Source organism: Epinephelus lanceolatus, chromosome 12 (genome assembly GCF_041903045.1).
Source record: "Epinephelus lanceolatus isolate andai-2023 chromosome 12, ASM4190304v1, whole genome shotgun sequence".
In the NCBI taxonomy this organism is placed as follows: Eukaryota; Metazoa; Chordata; class Actinopteri; order Perciformes; family Serranidae; genus Epinephelus; species Epinephelus lanceolatus.
In genome coordinates, this window is record NC_135745.1 from 36140118 (window position 1) to 36163557 (window position 23440).

Consider the following 23440-nt stretch of genomic DNA (forward strand, 5'->3'; position numbering starts at 1 on the left):
TGTATCTAAAGAAAAACAAAACAGCTGAAACTGTATCCTCTTAAAGAGCTTTTTTACAGCACAGTCCTTGACATTTTTGTCACCTGAGTCACATTTACTCACAGTCAGTCCAGGTTGTTAAAAAGGGAGGACCATGTAAGGCACCACTGAGTCTGACTTGGTTTTCTGCAGAGTTAAATGTGATGAACTTGTGGCAGGAGTCGGTCAAGAAAAGGCGTAATGTATACATGTTTGACTAACGGTGAGATCATGTTTGTAGGCCTTATGAAAACAGAATTAGCTGTATGTTATGGTTGGATTTAATGGGGAAATACTTAAACAATATATCATCAGGAAGAGTAAATCTGCTGCTCAGTGACAGCAGATCGCGTACAATTGTTGAGCAAAATCCTGCGATGGTCGTAAACTATTATGTCCGTCAGTAGGGATTTAAGCTCAAGTGGTCTCTGTCCTCTCCAGACTGCAGTAGTCAGTTGGGACAATTCAGTGAGAACTAACCAGTCTATTATTAGTGATGCTCCAAACTGCCCTTTCTGGTTTTCTCTTAGCTGGGAAGCCCATTATTAGTAATATGGCATTTCTATTTGAACAAAGACCTTTAGCCCTGTCTTATCATTTGTCAGGGAATGAAGGTAAACAATGACTTTCCCTTAACTTGTTAACGTGTCTTTTATCCTGTGAGGTGACTGAAAAGGAATTTATTCAGCAGCCTTCGAAAAGCTGATTTTAATGTTTTGGAGCTGCTTAGGGACAAAAAAACCCCAAACTGTGGCAGTCTTTCTGTTTGCCATCCTGTCATATTGCCAAGTCTATTCACATACCAATACCAGGGGAGGCTTGGCAAGATGTAGGCACCAGTGTAGCCGTACCACTGTGTGCCACAATATAAGAACAGTTCCACTAGAGGAAGTGTTTGTCATTCCCTGTTATTCAGCGGGACCGAAGAAAGAGCTCAGGCTCATTAATAAGCAGACTCCAGGGTTCAGCAGGGTTACTCATTTGAATTTCTTTTAGTTTGGATTTAATTTGATTACGTTTATTGTTGAAATATACATGTCCAATGTGTTTGTGCACAGCGTGCAGATGCGACTACAGAGGGACAGCATATGGGGTGTGCGACGCTTTTGGCCGCTGCCTGTGTCGTCAGGGTGTGGAGGGGGCGGGATGTGACCGCTGTCGACCTGGATACCACTCCTTCCCAAACTGCGAGGGTGAGAAAGCATCACCATGCCAATGAGTATTTACACCCCATAAAGACACAACATCATCAGTGTAACTTGTTTGAATGATTATGAAATGTGACCTTTATTTTGAAAGAGAGGCCGCAACATGCTATAATGTAGATGAAAACAAAGACAGCATGTCGTAAAAGGAACTTATTGCAAACAGTTTCACAGTGAGGGTTGGTGTGCTACGAAGCTGGCATTTTGTCCAGCAATCTTTTGCTTTATTGTTTTACGCAAAAGTGTCCCTTTGTCTTCATGAATGCTGATTGCACTAGTTTCTGAATCAAGTAAACTTCAAGCAGGGCTTTGTTTTTGACCACTTTAAAGTCTAAATTTAAAGCTCCTCTCCGAGAATTTATTAAACCCCTTAAAACTAATGACTGTTCATTAAATTGACATATTTGAAAGTTTTTTTTTTCCATGAAGATTTTTTCTTACCATTTTTTAATTATCCCTTAAAAAGGCTTAGATGTAACTCTTTATGCACACAATTATAGATATGTAAGTTGGCCCCACCCAGTGGCCGTTCTAGCCTAAATGGCGCCCTGGGCGACACCCTCCTATGGCCGAAAATGACCCGAGTCTGACACAGTTTGTTACTTGACATTGTTATTGTTATGGACAGTGTGTAACACGCAGCTCACACAGCAGCGCAGCACAGCACTGAACACACAGTCAACTGGAGCGGAGCCTGTGTTGCGTTTAGGCGTTGTCACGTAAATTACAAATTCCAGCACTTGCCGCTCCTGCCGCCCCCCCCACACGTCGTGACCAAGTGCCGCCCTGTGCAAACGCCCATCCGGCCCATATCAGGATCCGCCACTGGCCCCACCCCTCAAGCGTCACCTGCAGTTCAGGTGAACCTGCTCACCTTAAACTTTGCTCATCCATTCACAAACCTGCTTGTAAACACGACTGTTATCAAACAGCTTATAATGTGTTGCTAATCTTAGATAAACCTTGTTCATGATCACCAGCTCTGACAAATTCATTCATTCATTCAAGCCTTTATATAAGACTCCAGAAATCAATGGAGGGAGACCTTCATTTTCAGTGATGCTGAGTATGAGCAAAGACATAAAAAACAATCAATAAGCAAACAAAGAACCATCAGGCATATCAATTAAAACACAAATGAAATCATACAAAACAGCAATAGCAATGAATGACAGCTAAAGGTAGAAATACAGGGTGATAAACATGCTAAGGTGTGCCAAGTGCCAGGTCTGTGCAGATTATTCTATGTGTAAGGTGCACTTTAAGAGAAAGACATTCTGCCTAGTTCAGTTCTGATTAAGGGAATGTGAAGCAACAACCTGTTATGTGAGCAAATACCAAGATTATCTGAGGTCAGCATCTATATCAAAGTTTTATAAATGAACAAATACCAATGCTGCTCCTGCCTCAAAGCTAAATGTGGCCAGCCAACCTTCACTAATAATCACCTGTTATGAACCATAGGGCTGAGTGCTAGACAGTAAAAGTAAAAGTGAAACTTAGCTTGCAAAAAAAAGTCTTCTCCTTTGACAACACTTGTGTCGCTGTGGCTTTATGGGATTGGTTCTTTAGGTTTGTGATGTAACAAACTACCAAAGCCTCGATCTTTGTTTTTGAGAAGATCATTGGTAAACTGCAGATCCAAGGCAATGGCGTTGACTGCTTATTTTGTTTATGATATGTCTTCTAACATACAAAAAAACAACACATTTACATGTTAACAAGATTAAAAACTTGATTTGGTGAACTTGACTTCTGCCACTTGAACCTCCAGACTCCAAAATGACCTTCCTGAGAAGCCCAGACCAACAGAATCTATTTTATCTTATCATCATCTTATGTTATAGATACAATGAATTTTGATTCTAATGAGGAATAATGAGTGTGTAACTGTGCAAAAGCAGCAGCTGACGACCCTCTTTCTCTTCCTCCAGCTTGTGTCTGTGATGGGGCTGGTGTGGCTGACAGTGTGTGCAGTCCAACTGGCCAGTGCATTTGCTTTCCCAACTATGCAGGGCAAGAGTGTGACGAATGTGCACCAGGCTACTATGGATACCCAGACTGTGCTGGTGAGTGGCTTTGATCCCTCCATGTCCACCAAGCGTAACTACGATAGATAAACCAATTGGGTGCATGGGACGTGAGCACTGGTGGAAAAAATGTTGCTGCTGGTTTCACTGGGCTTACTGTGGCCTCTTCTCATGACTCTGTGGAGCAAACATGCTCATTCTCCCACAGCATCCTGTAAAAGCCAGCGTTGTCTTCCGCATTTTTTATGAATGTATTATTCGTGACACAGCATTTCACACAGAGCTAGAGCATGAGAAATATATATATATAAACGTCTTCCTTCCAGGGAATTATATTCCCAAGAATAGACAACTGGGAATCACTGAAGGAAATCAGATTCTGGAAAAAAAACTCTCTTGATACCTCACCTAACTCTTACGCTGATATCACTCATGGCTTACATTTGAATTTCTTACATCAGCTTGTTTCCTGTCCACAGCCTGCCAGTGTTCACCGGATGGCTCATATGGCAGCATATGCAACACACTTTCGGGTCAGTGCCTGTGTCTCCCAGGGGTGGTGGGCCAACAGTGTGACCGCTGTGCCTCTGGACTCAGGTTCCCCCAGTGCTCAGGTAAACACATCAGGAGCCATCATACTCAAAATGAAGTTATTTTGGGACTGAGCAGGAGCAGCAGTTAGACCAGTGGTATTTAAAGGAATACTTCACACACCAGATGAGCATGTATTTATCAGTTATTCACCCTGTGTAATGTTGAATTCATGAAGGAAAAATTGTTGTTTTTGCACATCTCTGGTGAATGAAGAATCCAGAAATGGAGAAAATTCTTTATGAATTTAACTATCCTCTCTTCAAAGCCAGACTCCATTGACAAAAACAGTAATTTTACCTCACTGAACATGGGAGTTGCTGGTCTACTGCTGCCTCAATCTATTAGTTTCTTTGTGTTATTGTGTGACTTTGGTGAATTTGAACTGACCCCTTCAAACACAAAAGTCACACAATAACACAAACAAACTAACTGATTGAGGCAGGGGTAGACCAGCAGCTCCTGTGTTCAGCAAAGGTAAAATACCTGTTTTTGTCAGTGTAGTTTTGCTGTTGTATACGCAGCCCCCTATAATAGATATTGACCGATAGTGGGATTTTAATGGCTGATATGATAACGATAGTTTGGAGGAGGAAAAGCTGATAGCTGATTAATTGGCCGGTAACACCAGCCCCTGAATGCCACTAAAGCTTGCGGTAAAATCAGCTGTTCCCCGGGACAAAGCCACATTCTGTATCGCCAGAAAAATGTCGAGTTAATTGCTTTCTGAGAAAGTTATATCTGATATACATTGAAAAATGAGGTTGAAAGTTTGTTGTGCATTCATCGCTGGAGCGCACTGAGTGCAGGCCCCTCCCAGTCTTGAAGTAATCATTAGTTAATCATCGATTAGATTATCAGAAATTAATTTCACACACATTGCTATTGCAAGGCTTGCTACTTAATTCTAGCTAAATTATACTGACCATGCTAGCTAGTAAAACACAGAAAGCACGTAATGCTATTCTATAACCAGCAACCTTATTATGTCCCTATTAAAAAAGTAAAGCTGTCCTTCATTAGTTGACTTTCATTTAAATCATACAAATGATCTAAAGCACACAACACCTTGTATTTGCATGTGAGGTACTCCGTCCAAAAGCCCCACAGCCGTACTCACGTGACAAATGGACGTTACAGCTATTGGCCACTATCGGAGCCTTGTTCTGCCATTAAGGATAGTTTATATAAAGTCTTATCTGCACCGATCAATCGGCCGATCAATCTGTCGACCTCTACCCTATGATTTCATTTTATCAAGATTTTTCCCTGTTTTTGGATTCTATTTATCAGAGGCATATGAGAAAAAAGTTTTCTGCACAAATTCAGTGTAACACAGGGCAAGTAATTGAAATACAAATGGTCATTTGGGGGGTAGGGTTCAGCAATGTCATATAACTTAGGGATGTCATTTGTTTAATATGTTTATATTCCACAGCAGACACTAAATATACACTTTACTTTGTGCTTCCAGCCCCGATCAGTGTGTGTAACCCCGTAGGAACCGAGGTCGCCGATCCTCAAACGGTATGCCACTCTCAATACACTTTAATTTTCTGTCTACCAAAGCCCAGCCTTGATCATGGTTTTATTAGCCTTGATAACAGAAGTGGTTTCAGTCTAAATCCAGCACTGGGGTGTGGATTTACATTACCTCAAAGTTGCATAACTGATAACACAGCTGTGCCGCTGCTGCTTAAAAGTTCTTCCAGCAGATTCCAAAAGGAAGTGTTTTTCCCTGAAATGTAAATGCAATTAAAATAAAGGAAAAGAGACTTCCTTCCGTTTTGAAGAGGAAGAAAAACAATAACGATTTTCTGGAAGGTCATTTCCCCCCTATTTTGGAACAGCGCCTGTGTTTGAAAGAAAGAAAAACTGCAAATATCCAGTCATTCAGAAAACTGGCACTGCAGCACAATACGCAGGCGCTCGTGGCTGATTTCAGTCAATTATATTCTAAACAAATATAAGTGGACTTTCAACAGTAGCTACCAGTCTCAACAATCCATAGATTCCTTATCTGTTGTTTCAGGGCTCCTGCCGCTGCCGAGCAAACGTGGAGGGAACCCTGTGTGACAGATGTAAACCTCTCTACTGGAGTCTGGCTACGGACAACCCTCGTGGCTGTATAGGTGAGTGACCAGAAATCTGAAGAGAACGAAAAACTATCATTGACTTAATTTTGTAAAAGGTACAATTAAAAAATATTTAGTTGACCTGTCAGTCAAAGGTGCCCCTGTCTCATTTATTTTCTCTCCAGGAGTATTAGTTCTGATCACTGACCCCATTTTCCCCCACTGTATTAAATCACCAGCAGCAATCTGACAAGGCACTGATATGGGTCTTGGCCCTTCTTACCCAGAGGATATGTCAACACACCCCTGTCAACAAGGCTGGATCTGCCTTCCTGTCCCTCAGAGGGGAGCTGAGGAATAACTCACACAGGCAAATTCCTGTTAACCGCTTTGAACGTGGCGCGAGCAAGTGAACCTGCGAGATTTCATGCTGTGACTCTGCAGTAATGAGTACCCAGTGGCACATCAGACACTCTGGACTTCTCCACCCCCACAAAATAACTCTGCCCTAATCCTCTGAAAAAACGTAATTTTGGGAATAATAGGGTGGGCTGCCATTATCCAGCCGATGAGGGAACAGCTTCGGGCTTTGTCCAGATACCTGTCTAATGTTACAGAACAAGAATGTTGTCACTACCGCACAGCCTGAAGACACAAGATGAGGGGAAAAAAAGAGCTTTTAATATCCTAAGAATGCCTCTGGTTGACTGCGGCCGGACATTAAGGGGAAGCTTTTTCCACTGTGTTGAAAGTGAGCGGTGGCAGTAAAGTTCCTCTGGGCCTTTGATGTGCAGATCTCTGAAGATTATGGGGTTTTGTGTCGTTGTGTTTTCACCCATGAAAGTGACAAAATCCTGTAATCAGAGTCTATTCACTGTAGATCCCCCCTTTTATACTTTCATAACCTCTCCCCTCTCTGTGTGTGTCTCATACCAGAGTGTCAGTGTGATTTGAAAGGGACCTTGAGTGGTGTTGGAGAGTGTGAACAGGTGAGTATTTCAATATTACCTGCTGTGACTGATACACATCTATTAATCAAATCGTGATTCAGATGAGACCATTATCTTACAAAGCTTTGACTAAAAGGCTCAGCCATTATGTCGTATCATTTAATCGTATTGTCTTATATTCTCCTGATGATCTGTTTGTTTAGAAAAACGGACAGTGTCACTGTAAGCCTTTTGCATGTGGACTTGCATGTGAAACCTGTAAGGACGGATACTACCTGCTGCAGAAAAAGAAGTATTTTGGCTGTCAAGGTAAGACACCCTTCTTTGCCAAACTTTAAACACCTCTTTTACTCACATACTTTATACTATGTGCTGCTGACTATGTCGAGTAGCAATCTGATCGTATACTGACAATTGGTTTTTCCTACGCCAGTATTAAGGCGACTTTAACTAACTTGCTATTAGAGTTAAGACTGAATGAAAATAGGCTAATCTCTGGTATCTGCACCCTGCTGCGCATTCAGAAATGTTACTGCTGGAGCATGGTGTCTGCCTGCTGAAGCCCGTTAATCAGAACGAGTGTTGAGTGAAATTTAAATCTTTAATTACAAACAGTTTGCCGTCTCTTTTCCATGGATCTGACATCCTGCATCTCCGTTCTACATATTCCTGCTCACCAAAACTTTGCTCTGCACTCCATGAGAAGAGTTAATGTCGTGGATATAATTTGATTGTGATATCAAGGATAAGATAATAATGTCAAACGGAACATGATGCTGTGATGTTGTTGCACATGGGAGTTTAAAAAAAGAGCCATTGTTTGAATAGAGGAGATATTGTATTAAATAGATTTTTTTTCATGTTTAAATATTTTAGATCAGGTGTACAGATTCTTTTATGAATCACCTCATAACCGTCCGTATTGTCTGACTTCCTTTAATTAATATTCATTGAGATACAGAGGACCATCTCTTTGGAACAACCTGCTTCCATCACTACAATAAACATCGGCATTATTTTTAAATCAAAAAACATCTGAATGGGACTCTAATTTACAAAGACTCTTAACACTTCATTGATTCACACAAAACATTTTTTTTGTAATTTGCACATTTCTTGTAATTTGTAATACTGCTAGTCTTGAAACTTTGATCAATTATGCTATCGTTGATTATATATTTTTCTTTTTTTATGTGTCATTATTGCTATGTAATAGTGGAGGTATCTTCATAAGCCATTTTTCTGACCTCACCTGCACAGTGTTTACACATTTTAAATACTTACTGTGTGTTTAAAATGTTTAAACACTGTGCAGGAGAGGTCAGAAGCCAAAAATGGCACATAAAAAAGAAAACGATATAAACAAAGATTGCATTGCTGATTGCTGCTCTCTTTGGTTCAAAGTTTGAAGTGTATTGCATCTGTGACCACGCCCAACAGTGATGTCACCATACAGTACTGACCACACCCTGAGCACACTTTATCTCTGCAACAAGATGAGAGGTTGAACCACTGGAGGTCAGCACATACAAGGCTTTAGGTTAGCCTACATTAAACCCTCTGCAGAACAGTGTTGGGCAAAATTATTAGATTTAGTTTAGTTTAATGTATTTATTTGCACATACATGTGTATAGGCAAGACAGTAAGAGCAGGGAAATACTGCTTTTTAGTCTGGTAATAAAGGGCTGTTGCGTGAACTACAGATTGTACTTCGGCATTTTCGTATGCCTGTTACTCCGTTGCCTATTTTTTGCCTCAAATGTTTTCAGAAACATACTTTAGTGCACTGTTTAACTGTAATTCAAAATTGCTTGTAAGAGGCCGACCGCCATATTGTTTCCTGTGTCAAAACAGCCAAGCTCAAATTACGTCACTCACCAGCAGTAGAGTTTATTTGCCTGATGCAGCACAGTGCATTCTGGTAGTTGTAGGTTTTCTTCCTCTCGAAAAAAAAGCAAATGCCACAGCTCTTTTTCTCTGTTTTCTCTCATCATGTGGCACCACTTTCAAAAGTACTTACATCTTTCTTCTGCTGCATAGATAGCCCAGTTTTATTAAAAGACCATCTTTCCAGCAGTGAAGTTACTCTTTAATAAAAAATACTGACTTTTACTCTCCCTGGCAGGTTGTCAGTGTGATGTAGGTGGTGCCATTGGCATGGCATGCGATGAGATGTCGGGACAGTGTTGGTGTCGGAAGAATGTAGTTGGCCGTGAATGCACAGAGTAAGATGTGGTTTTCTTGAATGTCACATTTAGCATGACATATTTTCACTTTTGCAAATAAATTAAATTAAACTTTTTGTGCATCTTGTTAGGCCTGCACCAAACCACTATTTCCCCACCCTCCACCAACTGAAATTTGAGGTTGAGGATGGCACCACGCCGAATGCCAGACCAGTGCGCTTTGGTTATGACCCCCAAGAGTTCCCAGATTTTAGCTGGAGAGGTTATGCTGTAATGTCTCCTGCACAGGTTAGTACAAACTCACATCAGTACCTTGATATATTTGATGTGGTTATTCTGATAAATTGCACTATGGCCAGTCTATTTTGGGGACTATCTGCTACTTCAATAAGCTATTAGCTTCCTTTTTCAGTCTATTCTGATGCCACCATGATTGTTTTGCTTTTACCTCTGCTCTGATATTCCTGCTTAAAGCACACAACCTTCTATGATATCAGGGGTGATGTGGGACTGTGGACACCAGCTCTCTTAGAACTAACACTATCTCTCTTCAGCCGGAGGTGATCCTTACACTTACGCTTGGCTTTCCTGGCCTTTTCCATATTGTAATGCGCTACTCCACCCCTAAAAGAAAGGGGAGAGCACGAGTGAGAGCGAGGATCTTGGTGGTGGACGAAGCTGGCTCTCAGTCTTGCTGTGACTGTAAGTGAAGGGCCTGCCTTCCTTTGGCTGTATCTTCATCCCTCCGCCTCGCTTGCTGTCTGTTGATTAACCCGCTCTGTTTGCTCAAGTTCTCATGATTTTTTAACCTTTCCGGTAACATTATATCGTCATCGTCTACTCAAACCTGTGCCATTGCAGTCAGCCATGTGTCACTCTCGCCCCCGCAGAGTGAAGTCAGAGTAACAGTGCATGTTGACCCAAAAGATGAAAAGCAGCACTTATTCCGTGTGGTTCTGCGGTTCACTAACCCGAGCAGCACCAGTGTGACCGGTAGCATCAAGGCTACCAATAACAGAGGCACTGCAGGTGAGGCTGCCTCTTCCATTGTATCAGCTCTGACATTTCATGTACATTTCATATCATCAAGTCTAACCCATTGTTGAAGAAATACAATAAATAACTGATGTCCTTTTGCCATGTGTTTATGTAAGCTGGGGCGTGATGTGTCCCATGCTGATGATGTCCCACTCTCCAGCTGTGAGTGTGTATGATTACAGACCTTTCTTCCTGCTGCTCTTCAGGGTCAGATCAGAGTAAGGAAGTAATATTCCCCAGGAGTCCCTCCCCATCCTTTCTCACTGTCCCGGGAGAGGGCTTCGCTGAGCCCTTTGCGCTGACCCCTGGGAAATGGATCATTCACATAAAGGCAGAAGGGGTTCTGCTGGTGAGTTTGTACTGAAGACAAAATTGTAGGAATTGTCTTGTAAGATGTGAAAAGAACAAGAATTTAAGTCTTACTGTGTAATGTTGTACTGTGTTTATTCCTCTGTTCATTTGTTCATAGAAAGGCAAAGTCCCTCCCCTTCTCGTGAACAATAGTCAACGGCGAGAGGCAAATAATTTTTTGATCCTGCTTGAATTTTGCCATAAGTTACACAAATGATGTATGTCAATTTAAAAGATAATTTTGTGAGTCAAAAAAAATGTGCAGTTTGCCGTAGGTTTGTTATAAAACCATTTAGGTTTGTGTGACTACTCTTGTCTTGCATGATAAACATCACCAACATCAGTTCAGTCAGGAGAGACTCGTGCTGAGAGAAAGTGATATTTATTTATATGTGCACAACTATCTGAGAAATGTAACAAGTCTTTGGCGATTAGACCCCATCGTGATGTCATCTATTCCTGAAGGGTGGTAAGGGAGTAGTAGATTAGGGATTCCTGAAATGAAGAGGGAGCTGAGGGTCTGGATGTGAAGAGGAATGGGCTTTTGATGAGCTCGTCCTGGGCTCTGGATAAGGTGACTGGAGGCGAATGGGTTGGAGGAGGGTGCGACAATTCCGCCTGAAATGACAGCTGACATGAGCAGAGAGGAGAACAGATTTAAAGTTTGTCATTGGGCCCATAGAGCAACTGCACAAGAGACTCCGCCAGCCAGACCGTCTACTTCCATTAAGCACTCTGCTTACTTGAATAGGGATAAAATGACTTAATCGTGCGCCTCTTCTAGACTTCCCAAATGTTATCCAAACAAATGGATCAAATCCTGATGGTAAAACAAGTTATTTTGTGGGGTTTGTAACACTAAAAAAAAAAAAAAAAAGAATTCGCTGATTAACAGACGTCGCCTTCACAATGTAAATCTATGGAAAAGGTCCAATGACATCACGTAACCGACCCAGAAGTTGTAATTTCACGTTTGGCCACTAGGAAAATTGGCTTCACACTCCACAAATGTAACTTTATCGTTCCTGATGCGTTTTATCCAGCTACTTATCAGCCAGGAAGCAAAACAACGAGCAAGACCTGTTGCTTGCGTGAGAATATTTGGGTTTCTTTGGTGAGAAAGAAAGTTATGACATGACTTACACGACTTGTGTAGTCTTTCTAATTCTGCGTTTTCAGTCTTATACAGATTCACATCAAACTGCAATTGTCGTGTCTTTCAAAATTATCTTTTAAACTGACAAACATAATATGTGTTATTCCTGACACGATTCAAACTGGTTTAAGCAATCATTTGTCCCAAGCCATTAACTACCATACATATTTTTCATGAAATAAGGTCCCATGTCAAATGGAAGAGGAGGGACTTTGCCTCTCTATAGGAGAAGAATAGTAAAAGACTGAATACTAAGTTCATATTGTCACTTTTACTTCTCAGGACTATTTAGTGCTGCTGCCGCAAGATTACTACGAGGCACCTCTGCTGCAGGAGAAGATCACAGAGCCCTGCACATACTTACCCACTGCACGCAGGGATACAAAGTAAATCTTTATACAGTTCCTGGTTCCAGTTTACTGGCTTGGTTTAACTAACTAAAGAAGTCTGTCATGATAAGTATGTGTAAAGGGTGCAGGTGTTTTTTTTATAGCTGAAATGAATCATAATATACAGATTGGTTGTTTTGTGCCAACGAGTAAGAAGAGAAGTCAGGAAAACAGGATGAACTTGTAATTATCTCTCATAATTTTTGCTGACTCTTACTCTTCTGTGTGTCTCTTTCCCAGCTGTTTGCTGTACAAGCATGTGGCCATGGACGGCTTCAGCTCTGCTCTGGGCTCACAAGGAGTACTCTCCAGCCGCAAGGGGCGCAAGAGGAGGCAGGCTCGTGTGCATCGTCCCACCCCAGATCACCCCGAGATGGCTGCTCTCAATGGCAGACAGGTAGAAGGCCTGAATACAATCACATACCTTTTCCTTTCACTTTCCTTTTTCTTCACAGCAGCTGCCCATATAAACTACATACTGTCACATGCAGTATCCACACAATATGGACATGCTACTTCCTCATAACATTGCACCCTGACCCCCCATATATATCCATTACCTCGGATATAAAACATTTACCGAGCTAGCCAGAGACAGAGGTCAATCCGCAGAGCTCAGCTGTTGTTACTTTGCAATAACTGCATACATAGTAGATTCTAACACAATATATTTACAACAGTAAAATTACATATGCATTCCTTGTCGTTGGTAATCTTTATGATTATTTTTTTTCACTTTAACAATTCATATTCCTGTTAATACTATTCGACTGGTCATCAGTTACTTGAATGCTCCATCATCCATTATTGTGGACTCTGACAGCTGTCAAAGAGCTGTCGAGCTGTCATCTGTCTGGCGCTCAGTCGATGTGACGAATCTTCCGCTGTGCAGAAATGCTGCAAAATGTGACTGAATACCAACCATCCTGGTATTTTTGGCATATTAGATATGACATACTATGTATTGGGCCATACTAAATCTTTTTCTGGCATCCTAAATAGTATGGTAGTTTGGATATTGTAACGCACAGAGAGTTTGTTTTTATTATTGTAGGGATCACCTTTGAAGCATGAATAGGTTGAGCACAAAGCTATAAAAAAGACTGAGGTCATTCCAGAAGTTCTTATCAGCTGTTTCAGAGTTCAGAATAAAAACAGATGATTGGGTTTTTGGCAATGAGACTGTGGAACTTCTGCCCAGTTGGCTAAAGCTAAATCTTTTAAGTCAGTAGTTGGTAATGCTTTAATAATTTTTCACTTATTGCTTATTAACCTCCCTTAGATTGTTTTTCTTTTTATTGGAGTTCATTAACATAAAATGACTGTATGGTCTGTGTCCTGTAGTCGCAGCTCCAACTCAGTCTACGTGTGCCCCGTCCCGGCCCGTACGCCCTCATCCTGGAGTACGCCAGCGAGGTGGACGCTGTCCAAAATGTCAACATACTCATCAGTGGCCAAACAGATTTTGAGATTCCAGCCAGGGCCAACATTTACAGTTGTGCCTACAGGTGAGTCTGAATTTGTATCTCTTACTTCAGCTGTCCAAACACTTCTTATATTAGTGTTTTGTTGATTTATGTCTTTATAATCTGTAACAACAGTAATGTTCTGGAGCTGGAAAGTTGGAGAACACGTGTGTTTTTCAGCTGTTGTGTGTCTTTAACCCCTGCAGCTTTTTGTGCCGGAGTGTGGCCGTTGACAGCAGCAACCAGGTGACATTTTTGCAGCTAGATCACAAGACGGAGATTCTTCTGCAAACTTCCACAACATCATTCCTGTTGGTGAGAGAAACGTTTCCACAAAACATTTCTAATAGCTCAATATCTAGATGTGCAATTTAAAATACACTTGTTTCTGTCTCTAGTATAAAGTGTATGCAGTTCCTGCAGAAGAGTTCTCCATTGACTATGTAGAACCCAAGGTGCTGTGTGTCTCCACTCATGGCCGCTTCACTGAGGCCACGTAAGTCACCTTGAATAAACTCACTCGCATGCTTTTAATAGCATTAATCATGCAGGCCTGTAAATGTAAGCTGCAATTTAGGAGATGATGCTATAAGACTAGTCACTCGTCTTGTCTTGTTGTTTCGGAGTGCAGAGACACACACCTGTTTTCCAGGTGCGATTGCAGGCGTCCCTTCAGCTGTGTAAGATAATATACCTGAGGATGAACTTAGGGTCAACTCCTTTCTCACTCTGACACACTAAATTTACTCTCACCCTGAACCTAAAGACCAGGTTAGATGTTACAGTTAAGCATGTGTTTACAGCTGTCAGTGTGCAGTCCTGTCCTTTACTGTAATTCACTTCTGAGCAGTGTAAAAAATGCCTCCACAAAAGGGAAAATATGACAAAAAAGAGATGGAATTGATTTAAGAGAGCCTCTATTTTTACAGAAGGTTAAAGATCTTCTTAAGCATAGGAAACAGTTATAACAGGACTTTTTCACATGATTGTGTACCGGTTTAGTTTCTAAATCTGGAAAGAAAAGCACACATTTGACCAAGAGGGAAATTCAGGGATAATTTGAAGTAAGTCTGACAAAGCATTGGCGTGAAATGGGGAGGTAGAATCAGGAAGGAGGGCGTACAACCTGAGGGCAAAGTGTTATCCTGCAAAACAAAGGCTTTCCTTAGAAGTGTATATATATAGTGTGTGATGTCAGAATTAATACACATTGATGAGACAGTGTGATAACTAGAGGATTTCAAGATTTAAAAAAGGATTATTGGAGATTCGTGTTGTTTTATTAGTCGTAACCTCTGACTATCCCCTGACGCCTCCCCTAAGTCACATTGTTCTGCTACAATAGCATTTGGCAAACACCCTCAACAGGCTTTAAGTAACAACATCTTGTTGCTGTTTACTTTTCTAGTCGATACTGCGTTCCGAGGCAATTCGACAAGCCAACCTCAGCCTGGATTTTGTATGCTGCCCGTGATGGACAGCTCTCTGCAGCACCGGCTGTCTCTCCCCAGCGAGAGGAGAGCGAGGATTGGAGACGGAGGCGACAGACCGGCGTGTTCCCTATCCGTGAACCTCAGAGTGATGGGGTTCTGCTTAAATACCCTCAGGTAAAAACTTTGTTGAATAATCTGAGCTTTGCTAGACTTCCCCCTGCTGCTGGGAGACATTCATCGAGCAACCGCTGCCCTGACAATCATTTTCAATTCCAGCACAACTTTTAAACGCTTAAGCTTCCTCCTTTTATTTTTTATTTCTCCAGACGGAGATCACTTTCACACCGAAGGTGCCCCTCCCAGGCACATATGTGGTTGTGGTCCATTATCACCAGCCTGAACATACTTCCTTCCCCGTAGAGGTCCGAGTGGATGCAGGGCGTGAGTGGAAGGGTAAGTGTGTAGGAGGGAGCGGTAGGCTGACTCCTGTGAAATAAAATAGAATTATAGCGCTTATCAGCTTCCACTGAAGCACATATAAGTGCGGTTACTCGGGCAGTGAGCCCTCTCAGTGAGGGGGTGATTCCTCCTTAAGAGCAGATTAAGTCCCTGGGCTCATGACAAGATGATCAAAGGCCTTGGACACACTTCCCTATATGGCTTTAGTGGAGGGACGGATTATTGTGCAGCATGCAAAAGTCTCTCCCTCTTTGTCTACTCAACTTTAACTCTGCTCTTTTCTTACAGGTTCAGTAAATGCATCCTACTGCCCTGCGGTCTCAGGCTGCAGGGGGGTTGTGATCGCTGATGGGCGCATCACCCTTGACTTTGAGGAGAATACTTGGCAGCCGCCCACCATCTCTGTGATCGTGCCACCTAAGAAGACACTTATTCTGGTCGATGCTCAAGTCAAACTCTGTCCAAATGATGTTTAACCAACAAAATGAAAGTGGTAGAAATAGAAATAGAAATAGAAAATGGGAAAAAATAGTAAGACACTTCTGTGTTCATTTAGTGTGTGTTTTGTACTGGAGAGGTTGGCATGCTGAGGTCCTCTTTCCTTAGTGTTATGCCATATCCCCAACAACAACAATGAAGGGACTGTATTCTACCTGGCAGCCCCACACAGCTTTCTAAAAGCTAAGCCTCCAACCTCAGTAGCACGGGGGCAGATCGGGCTTTGCTTTCCTGTTGTTCCCTTACATTTACTTTCTCTTCTTCAGATAAAATCAAGCAGAAAAATGTGGATAAAACACTTAAAATCCTCAGTTTATCTGCTTATCAGTCTCTGCGTCGTACTGATAAATATGATTTAAGCACAAAACAAAACAAACTGAAAGTTTCTGGTGAGATTGTGTGTTTTAATCAGTTGTTATGCTTTGTGTCTTTTGTGTAGGATTATATCATGTTGGTTCCTGATAGCAGCTACACTCCAGATCTCCTGAAAGAAAAGCCGCAGGATAAATCTACAGATTTCATACAGCAGTGTAGAGGAGAGAGTTTCTACATTGAGTAAGTATCCACCAAATCCATTTGAAATGGTGTTTTAAAGATCAGCTGTTTAATAATTTTATTATAAGCTCTTTTATCTTGTAATCTGTGAGATACTGATGCCTTGTTTGATTTTCCTACTGTAATGTTCCCTTAACTCCCCCTTGCAGCAGTTTTAAAACAATAAACACAGTGGAAGTTTTTGGAAACAGTGCCCTCTAGCTGTGATGATGGAGTACAAAACCACATCTGTATTTGAAAGAACTCCTTTTATTTTTCTGTCTCCTCAGCCCGAGAAATTCTCCCCAGTTCTGCAGAGACTCTGCCCGCTCTCTTGTAGCAGCGTATAATAACGGAGCTCTGTCTTGTGACTGTGACAAGTCCGGCTCCACAGGGAGCACCTGTGATCCAGTTGGAGGACAGTGTCCCTGCAGGCAGCATGTCATCGGTCGACAATGCACAAAGTGTGCCACGGGATATTACGGCTTCCCCTACTGCAGACGTGAGTGAACGGTTACTTCACTGAATGTGACAGTTTCCCACTCTTTAATCTCTAAAATCCCCTCTCTCTCTTCTGCAGCGTGTGAGTGTGGCCGTCGACTGTGTGACGAGGTGACAGGAAGCTGTATCTGCCCGCCTCAGACAGTCAAACCAGCCTGCGATGTGTGTCAGAATCAGACTTTCAGCTATCACCCGTTACTGGGCTGTGAGGGCTGTGACTGCTCTCCTAATGGCATCAAAGCCAACGCAGGGCCTGACTGTGACCGCGTCACCGGACAGTGCAGGTAAGTGAAAATCTAAAACCTACGGCGATATGGAATAAACATCAAATATCACAATATTTTTCACCAAATACAAGATCAGTATTCACTATTGGTGCTTTTACAAAATATTTACACAAGATTTTTGTTTAATACTCACCAGTAATGTGGATGTAATTGACCAAGTGAGTAAAGGCAGATAATAGAACAGCTAGAGCAGTCTGGTGAGTTCAGTAAATTACATTAATTTACTGTAATGCAGCCTTTAAAACCAGGGAAAGGAAACACTTTCAATATTACGATATCCAAAATCTAAAACAACATGTAGTCTCATGTCACAATATTGATATAATAACAATTTATGGCCCAGACGTACTACAAGGTCTACACACATAAAATTGGAGGTTGAGGTTTATTAGTGAGATAAGTAAATTAAACAGTGCTCTGTACCGTATGTTTTTTTTTCTGTTTCCTGTGTATTAAACTAACAATAAAGGATGGAAAAAACATGTTGCCATGTTACAGAAATTTTATGTGACTGAAAGCAAAAAAGTTCTTGACACAAAAACAAAAACTCACTTAAAGCATAAGATTCAAATTAGACGAGAGAGTATTATTAAAAAAAAAAAAAAAAAATCTCAATTTAAAATGACAAAAAGGATGAAAAGACCGGCCTGTACAATTTTTTTTTTCTCCACATTTCGTAAGAGCAAATACTTAAAATAGAATAAAATAAAAGAATAAATAATAACATGGGTATTAAATCCTAATCTCTCTAAAACTCAATAATAAATTGCAATATTTCTGTTTGCTATTTGTGTTTATTTGATGTCAGCCATAGATTTGCTGAAGTCTACCACACAGTTGAGTTGGCACCTTATTTTTTTGTTTTTATTGAGTTTCAAAAAAAATATTTAGATGAAAGTTTATTACACAATTTTTAGCTTTCTCTGCCCACCCCACCCCATGGCACAGCCATGTTCAAAAATATAAATAAATCAATAAAATGAAATGAAATAAAATGTAAAATCTTAAAAGGGGAAGAAAACAAAATTAACAGAAAAATGGGTTTCGAAAAGTTGACATTTTGATAGTGGGGAAGTTGTGCCATACCACAAAACAATTTGCATTGGAAAGCAAATTGCCATATGTGGCAAATAGTGAAATAGACTGCACTTTCTAGTCTTAGACCACTCAAAGTGCTGTAACACCACATGTCACATTCACACACTAGTGGCTGAGGCAACCATACAAGGTGCCACCTGCTACTCTGTAACCATTAACACGCTCTCACACACTGATGGAACAGCCATCTGGAGCAATTTGGGGTTCAGTGTCTTGCCCAAGGATACTTTGACATGCCGACTGGAGGAGCCGGGGATTGAACTGCAATCTCCCAATTAGTGGGCAACAGACAACAAGCACATTATAATCACCCAGTAGTCCCCGGGGCTGCCCCTCTTGCCATAAATATATATGTGGTTGCCATATTTAAAAAAATCTAGATTTAATCTGTGGGATGTAGCTTGACATTTCATTTAACCAATGTAAAACTGAAGCAGGGTGATCAGATTTCCAGTGGACTGTAAGGCACTTCCTTGCTGTGATCAAAGACAGTTTGACGAAAGGTCCATATTGTGTGCCAAGAAAACACAAGTGAGGTGATTTTGTGACATTTCATAGTTTTCTGGTAGGTAACAAATTCTGTGTAAAATGAGTTGTCAGCTGTACAAATAATGACTGTCCCATGCTGCCAATACATTCTCTCTTTCATGCACTTATTTTTGAGTGATGAGGAAGTTGGAATGTGAGACCTACAGCCTCGAACAGTGAAAGTAAAACATGACACCAAAATTCTTGAAGTGATTAATGAGGGGTTTAGTTCATGGTCCGGTCATGTCAGTCGTCTTTTCTATCACATATGTATTAAGTCTCAAAAGCAGCTTGGTTAATCCGTTAATAAGGAAACAATGGAATGCATAAACGCATGGAGGCATAAAGCCACATACTGTACAATGCATAAAATCTGATTACATGTATTTTCCTCTTCACAAAAATCTGTTAATATCTGACTTTATAAATATATAAACCTCATATGATTGTTTTGAATGTTAAGACAATGTCCTTGTGTATTTTTATGCAGCTGCAAGCCAAGGATTGGAGGCCGGCAGTGTGATCGCTGTGCCGCAGGGTATTACGGCTTCCCTCAGTGTTTACCTTGTAACTGTAAGAAAGGTGGCGTCACACCCGACATCTGCCACCCAGAAACTGGAAGGTGTCTCTGCAAGGTGAGTTCATTTCATTAGAATGCTGATTTATTCCCTCCCTCTGGCTCATTTTGGTGTACATGTCTTTTCTTGCTCTGACTTTCTCTCTATTATTGCCGCCGTGTTTGTAGAGAAATGTTGCTGGCATCAAGTGCGATACCTGTCGGGAAGGTTCCTTCTATTTTGACCCCTCGAATCCTCGCGGCTGTACCAGCTGCTTCTGCTTCGGAGCGACTGACCGGTGTCAGAGCTCCAGCAAGCGCAGGGGGAAGGTGTGTTTGCTTTTCGTGCCCCTGCATGTCTATGAATGCCTTTGGAAATTTTATGCCTGCAGAGCTTTCTGGCTGATAGCAGCTCTTTGTGAACAATGTAATTTGTTTAATGAAAGCTGCACATGCTGTACAGGTGCTCAGGAGAATGATCTGCAATTGCATGGTGGTGATTTCATTGGAATTTGGGTACATAATGTGATTCACATTCATCTCTTGCTTATATGCATGGTTAATTACAACCCCGTGGAGTTGGTTATCACTTGTGAAATGTGAATACATTTCAGCATTAGGGTGGATTTTTTCCTTTAACCCCCACATACTCCCTGTTATTAGTTTGTTGAGATGCAGGTCTGGCGTTTGGAAAGCCCTGACCAGGAGGAGGTTACCTCTGTGCTGAACACAGCCAGTAACACAGTGGTGGCAGACATCCAGGAGCTTCCTCCCACGATTCAAACTCTACACTGGGTGGCACCATCGGCCTACCTGGGAGACAGGGTGAGTTGATAAACAGAGACAACATGCTGACAATAAGATTGTCAATAAATGTTCACTAATAATTGGGTGTGAAACAGATGCAGTGTGTCCTGATCAATAGCTTCATAGTTATTTTATTACAAAATCAAGCCAAATAAAAGGTGATATTACAAGAAACATCTGTGTTTGTTGGGTCTTATTTTCATATTTTCATAGCTGTGTCCTTGTTCCCCGTTGCACTCACTAACATATGCAATCTAGTTGTGTTTCTATTTCAAACAGGTTATATAAATGACTCATGACTTCACTTACCGCCCCAGTCAAAAACACATTTTGCTGTAGAGATGTCTGCCTTTACTTGAATATATTGGAACTAGATGGCTCTCAGCTTGTGGTGATCACAGTGCCTAAAAGTACATTTAAAAACCCAACAGGAATGTCTCTTTCCAGAAATCATGACCTGGTTATTCAAGATAGTACACAGACCCTGCAAGCAATTTGATGTAGGAACTACTTCCTTTCTAGTGAGCTACACCCACCAACATATTACCGTGCTAAGCTAGCTGACATTACAGCTCAGCAGAGTTCACTGTCATGAGCACAACTCTCTTGTCCATGAGTAGATGCACATTTCCTTTGGTGGGTGCAATTTGGTAGCAAGAAAATAGTTCCTACATGAAGCTGCTCACACCAAGGTCTGTGGATTATCTTGAGTAACCAGGTCATGTTTTTTAGAAAGAGACATTGCTGTTGAGTTTTTCAAATGTATCTTCAGCACTTTAAGCACATGAAGCAGAGTGACATGAAGATCCATCATGTTTAAGAGAAGGCAGACATCTCTAATCTGCAGCTCACACCAAACTGATGAACATATGTGTTTTAGATTTTGGGCCGAACTGTCTCTTTACCTTTCTGATTACCCTCCTATCAGACCTGTGTTTTAACTGAACTCAGATAATTAAGTTTATCAGTTTTTTTTATTGCCCTCATCTTCTTAAGTATTGTGCTTTTATTGAGTCTGTTTCAGAAAGGCTACAATGCCCATAAAATCTTAGTAATTAGATTAATAAAGATAAAGTAACTATTAGAAATGATGGTCTCAGCTGTTACTTCCTAGTTGTGAAAACAGACCCAGCATCCTTTAATACATTTCTGTATACCAGTGGTTTCTGCACTCCTTTCAAATAAGCTGATGGATATTTGTTTTTATTTTTCTCTCCTTTCTTTTAGGTTTCATCATATGGTGGTTTCCTCACCTACCAGTCCAAATCCTTTGGGATTCCCAGTGAGGGGATGACACTCATGGAGAGAAGACCTGATGTTGTGCTGACTGTACGTAGTGCTTCTACTTTCTTCAGTCTAAGACCTCTCATTTTTATCAGTGGCAGATACACATTTCGTTCATCCATCTTGTTATTTCCCCCTAGGGTCATAATATGACCCTGGTCCACATGGCTCCACAAGCACCACTTCCAGACAAGCTGTATCAGGGCAGAGTCCAACTCTTGGAGGTAAAGTGCAAGCCAGTTCCTCTGTTTGACAATCTAAAGCACCACTAGGCTGTGACTTTGAATCAACCTCATGGAAGGAGATGAACAACACACTGACGATTTTTGTATTCTTTGAGACTTGAGGTCATTCAAACCGATAAGCATAAGCATGAATGTCTAGAATGTAAAGTTGTCATCTTCTGGGGAGTGTAAAAGAGCCCTTTTATCCCGATAATGATGCCAGAGATAAGGTCAGAGATATTTTATATGACGTCTAATGAAATATGTAATGAAATATGATTTTTGAACATAGCGCCCCCCTGCCCTCTTCAGATTTCTCATCTTAAATGACTGATATGTTGTCTGCAGGGAAACTTTCGCCACGCTATCACCAACAGGCCTGTCTCCAGAGAGGAACTGATGATGGTCCTCACTGGTCTGGTTGGCCTGAGGATCCGAGCCTTGTACTTTACTCAGACTCAGCGTCTCAGCTTAGGAGAGGTGGGCCTGGAGGGGACAACTGACATGGGGACCGGTGGTCCTGGAAACACAGTGGAAGACTGTTCCTGCCCCCCTGAGTACACCGGAGACTCCTGTGAGGTGAGGAGCTCAAAGGCTGTTAAATATTCGTCAATACTGCTTTGACTTTATTTTCCCTGACTAAAAATGTGTATAGGTGTGAAGATAAGTGATTTTATGATTTAAAGGAGACTATTCAGGTTCATACTTGTATTTTGGGTCTCTACTAGAACATTTCTACATGCTTTAATATTCAAAAAACACGCTATTTTCCCCATACCTGTCTGTGTTGAAACACCTGTATTCACCCTCTGTCTGAAACACTACATTCAGTGCCTGTCTCTTTGAGCTTCCCTCCTGAAAAAGCCCAGTCTGCTCTGATTGGTCAGCATTTCCAGGTCTTCTGCACTTGGGTCTCTGCACTAGCGGAAATGACTGTAACAGAGTATAGTGTCACTTTCTACTGTGAAAAACCACCCAAAAACTTTCTAAACCAAAATTTTCACAACCAGACATGTTCCAGCAGGAATATGATACGAAACTGGCTAAAAATTATTAACAAAGGCAACTAAGATTACAAGTTTTCCTGAAGTTAGCTTGTAGCTACATGTAGCAGTGTACTTTGCAGCTAGGGAATGACTGTAATGGAGTGTAGCGACACTTTATGCCAAGAAAAATCACAAGTTAAAGCTTCTTAATCAAAATCTTCACAACTAGAGAGTAATATGTTCCAAAATTGGGTAGAAATTACGTTAGCATGTAGCTACAAGTAGCAGTGTACTTGCAGCCAGGGAATGATTGTAAGGGCTTATAGCTGCACATTCTAATGTGAAAACTCACCAATAAAATCCTTTAAAACAAAATCTTCACAACCAGACATGTTCCAGCAGGAATATGATACGAAACTAGCTAAAAATTATTATCAAAGGTAACTAAGATTACATGTTTTCCTGATGTTAGCTTGTAGCTACATGTAGCAGTGTACTTTGCAGCTAGGGAATGACTGTAATGGAGTATAGCGACACTTTATGCCAAGAAAAATCACCAGTTAAAGCTTCTTAATCAAAATCTTCACAACTGGAGAGTAATATGTTCCAAAATTGGGTAGAAATTACATTAGCTTGTAGCTACATGTAGCAGTGTACGTGCAGCTAGGGAATGATTGTAAGGGCTTATAGCTGCACTTTCTACTGTTAAAAAGATACAAATAAAATCCTTTAAGCCAAAATCTTCACAAACACACGTTCCAACAAGAATATGATCTGGAATCGGTTTTG

At 41.2% G+C, this 23440-nt stretch overlaps 1 protein-coding gene across 3 annotated transcripts in view; it reads left to right on the forward strand.

Annotated features, from left to right (window-relative positions):
* Window positions 1-23440, forward strand: part of LOC117263515 (laminin subunit alpha-3-like) — an 85952-nt gene that overhangs the window by 37641 nt on the left and 24871 nt on the right. For 2 of the 3 annotated variants that reach the window (XM_033636947.2, XM_033636949.2), the window contains exons 13-40: window positions 1077-1211; window positions 3158-3292; window positions 3733-3867; window positions 5319-5371; window positions 5877-5976; window positions 6856-6908; window positions 7073-7178; window positions 8996-9095; window positions 9188-9344; window positions 9947-10085; window positions 10301-10443; window positions 11884-11987; window positions 12231-12387; window positions 13335-13498; window positions 13663-13771; window positions 13855-13952; window positions 14865-15063; window positions 15216-15342; window positions 15637-15785; window positions 16286-16401; window positions 16671-16882; window positions 16961-17165; window positions 19285-19429; window positions 19540-19680; window positions 20014-20175; window positions 21385-21486; window positions 21582-21665; window positions 22014-22244. In XM_033636947.2, coding sequence (XP_033492838.2) covers window positions 1077-1211; window positions 3158-3292; window positions 3733-3867; window positions 5319-5371; window positions 5877-5976; window positions 6856-6908; window positions 7073-7178; window positions 8996-9095; window positions 9188-9344; window positions 9947-10085; window positions 10301-10443; window positions 11884-11987; window positions 12231-12387; window positions 13335-13498; window positions 13663-13771; window positions 13855-13952; window positions 14865-15063; window positions 15216-15342; window positions 15637-15785; window positions 16286-16401; window positions 16671-16882; window positions 16961-17165; window positions 19285-19429; window positions 19540-19680; window positions 20014-20175; window positions 21385-21486; window positions 21582-21665; window positions 22014-22244 — 3761 coding nt within the window. The remainder of the gene's footprint in view (window positions 1-1076; window positions 1212-3157; window positions 3293-3732; window positions 3868-5318; window positions 5372-5876; window positions 5977-6855; window positions 6909-7072; window positions 7179-8995; window positions 9096-9187; window positions 9345-9946; window positions 10086-10300; window positions 10444-11883; window positions 11988-12230; window positions 12388-13334; window positions 13499-13662; window positions 13772-13854; window positions 13953-14864; window positions 15064-15215; window positions 15343-15636; window positions 15786-16285; window positions 16402-16670; window positions 16883-16960; window positions 17166-19284; window positions 19430-19539; window positions 19681-20013; window positions 20176-21384; window positions 21487-21581; window positions 21666-22013; window positions 22245-23440) is intronic. The other variant, XM_033636948.2, reaches the window with a different exon arrangement.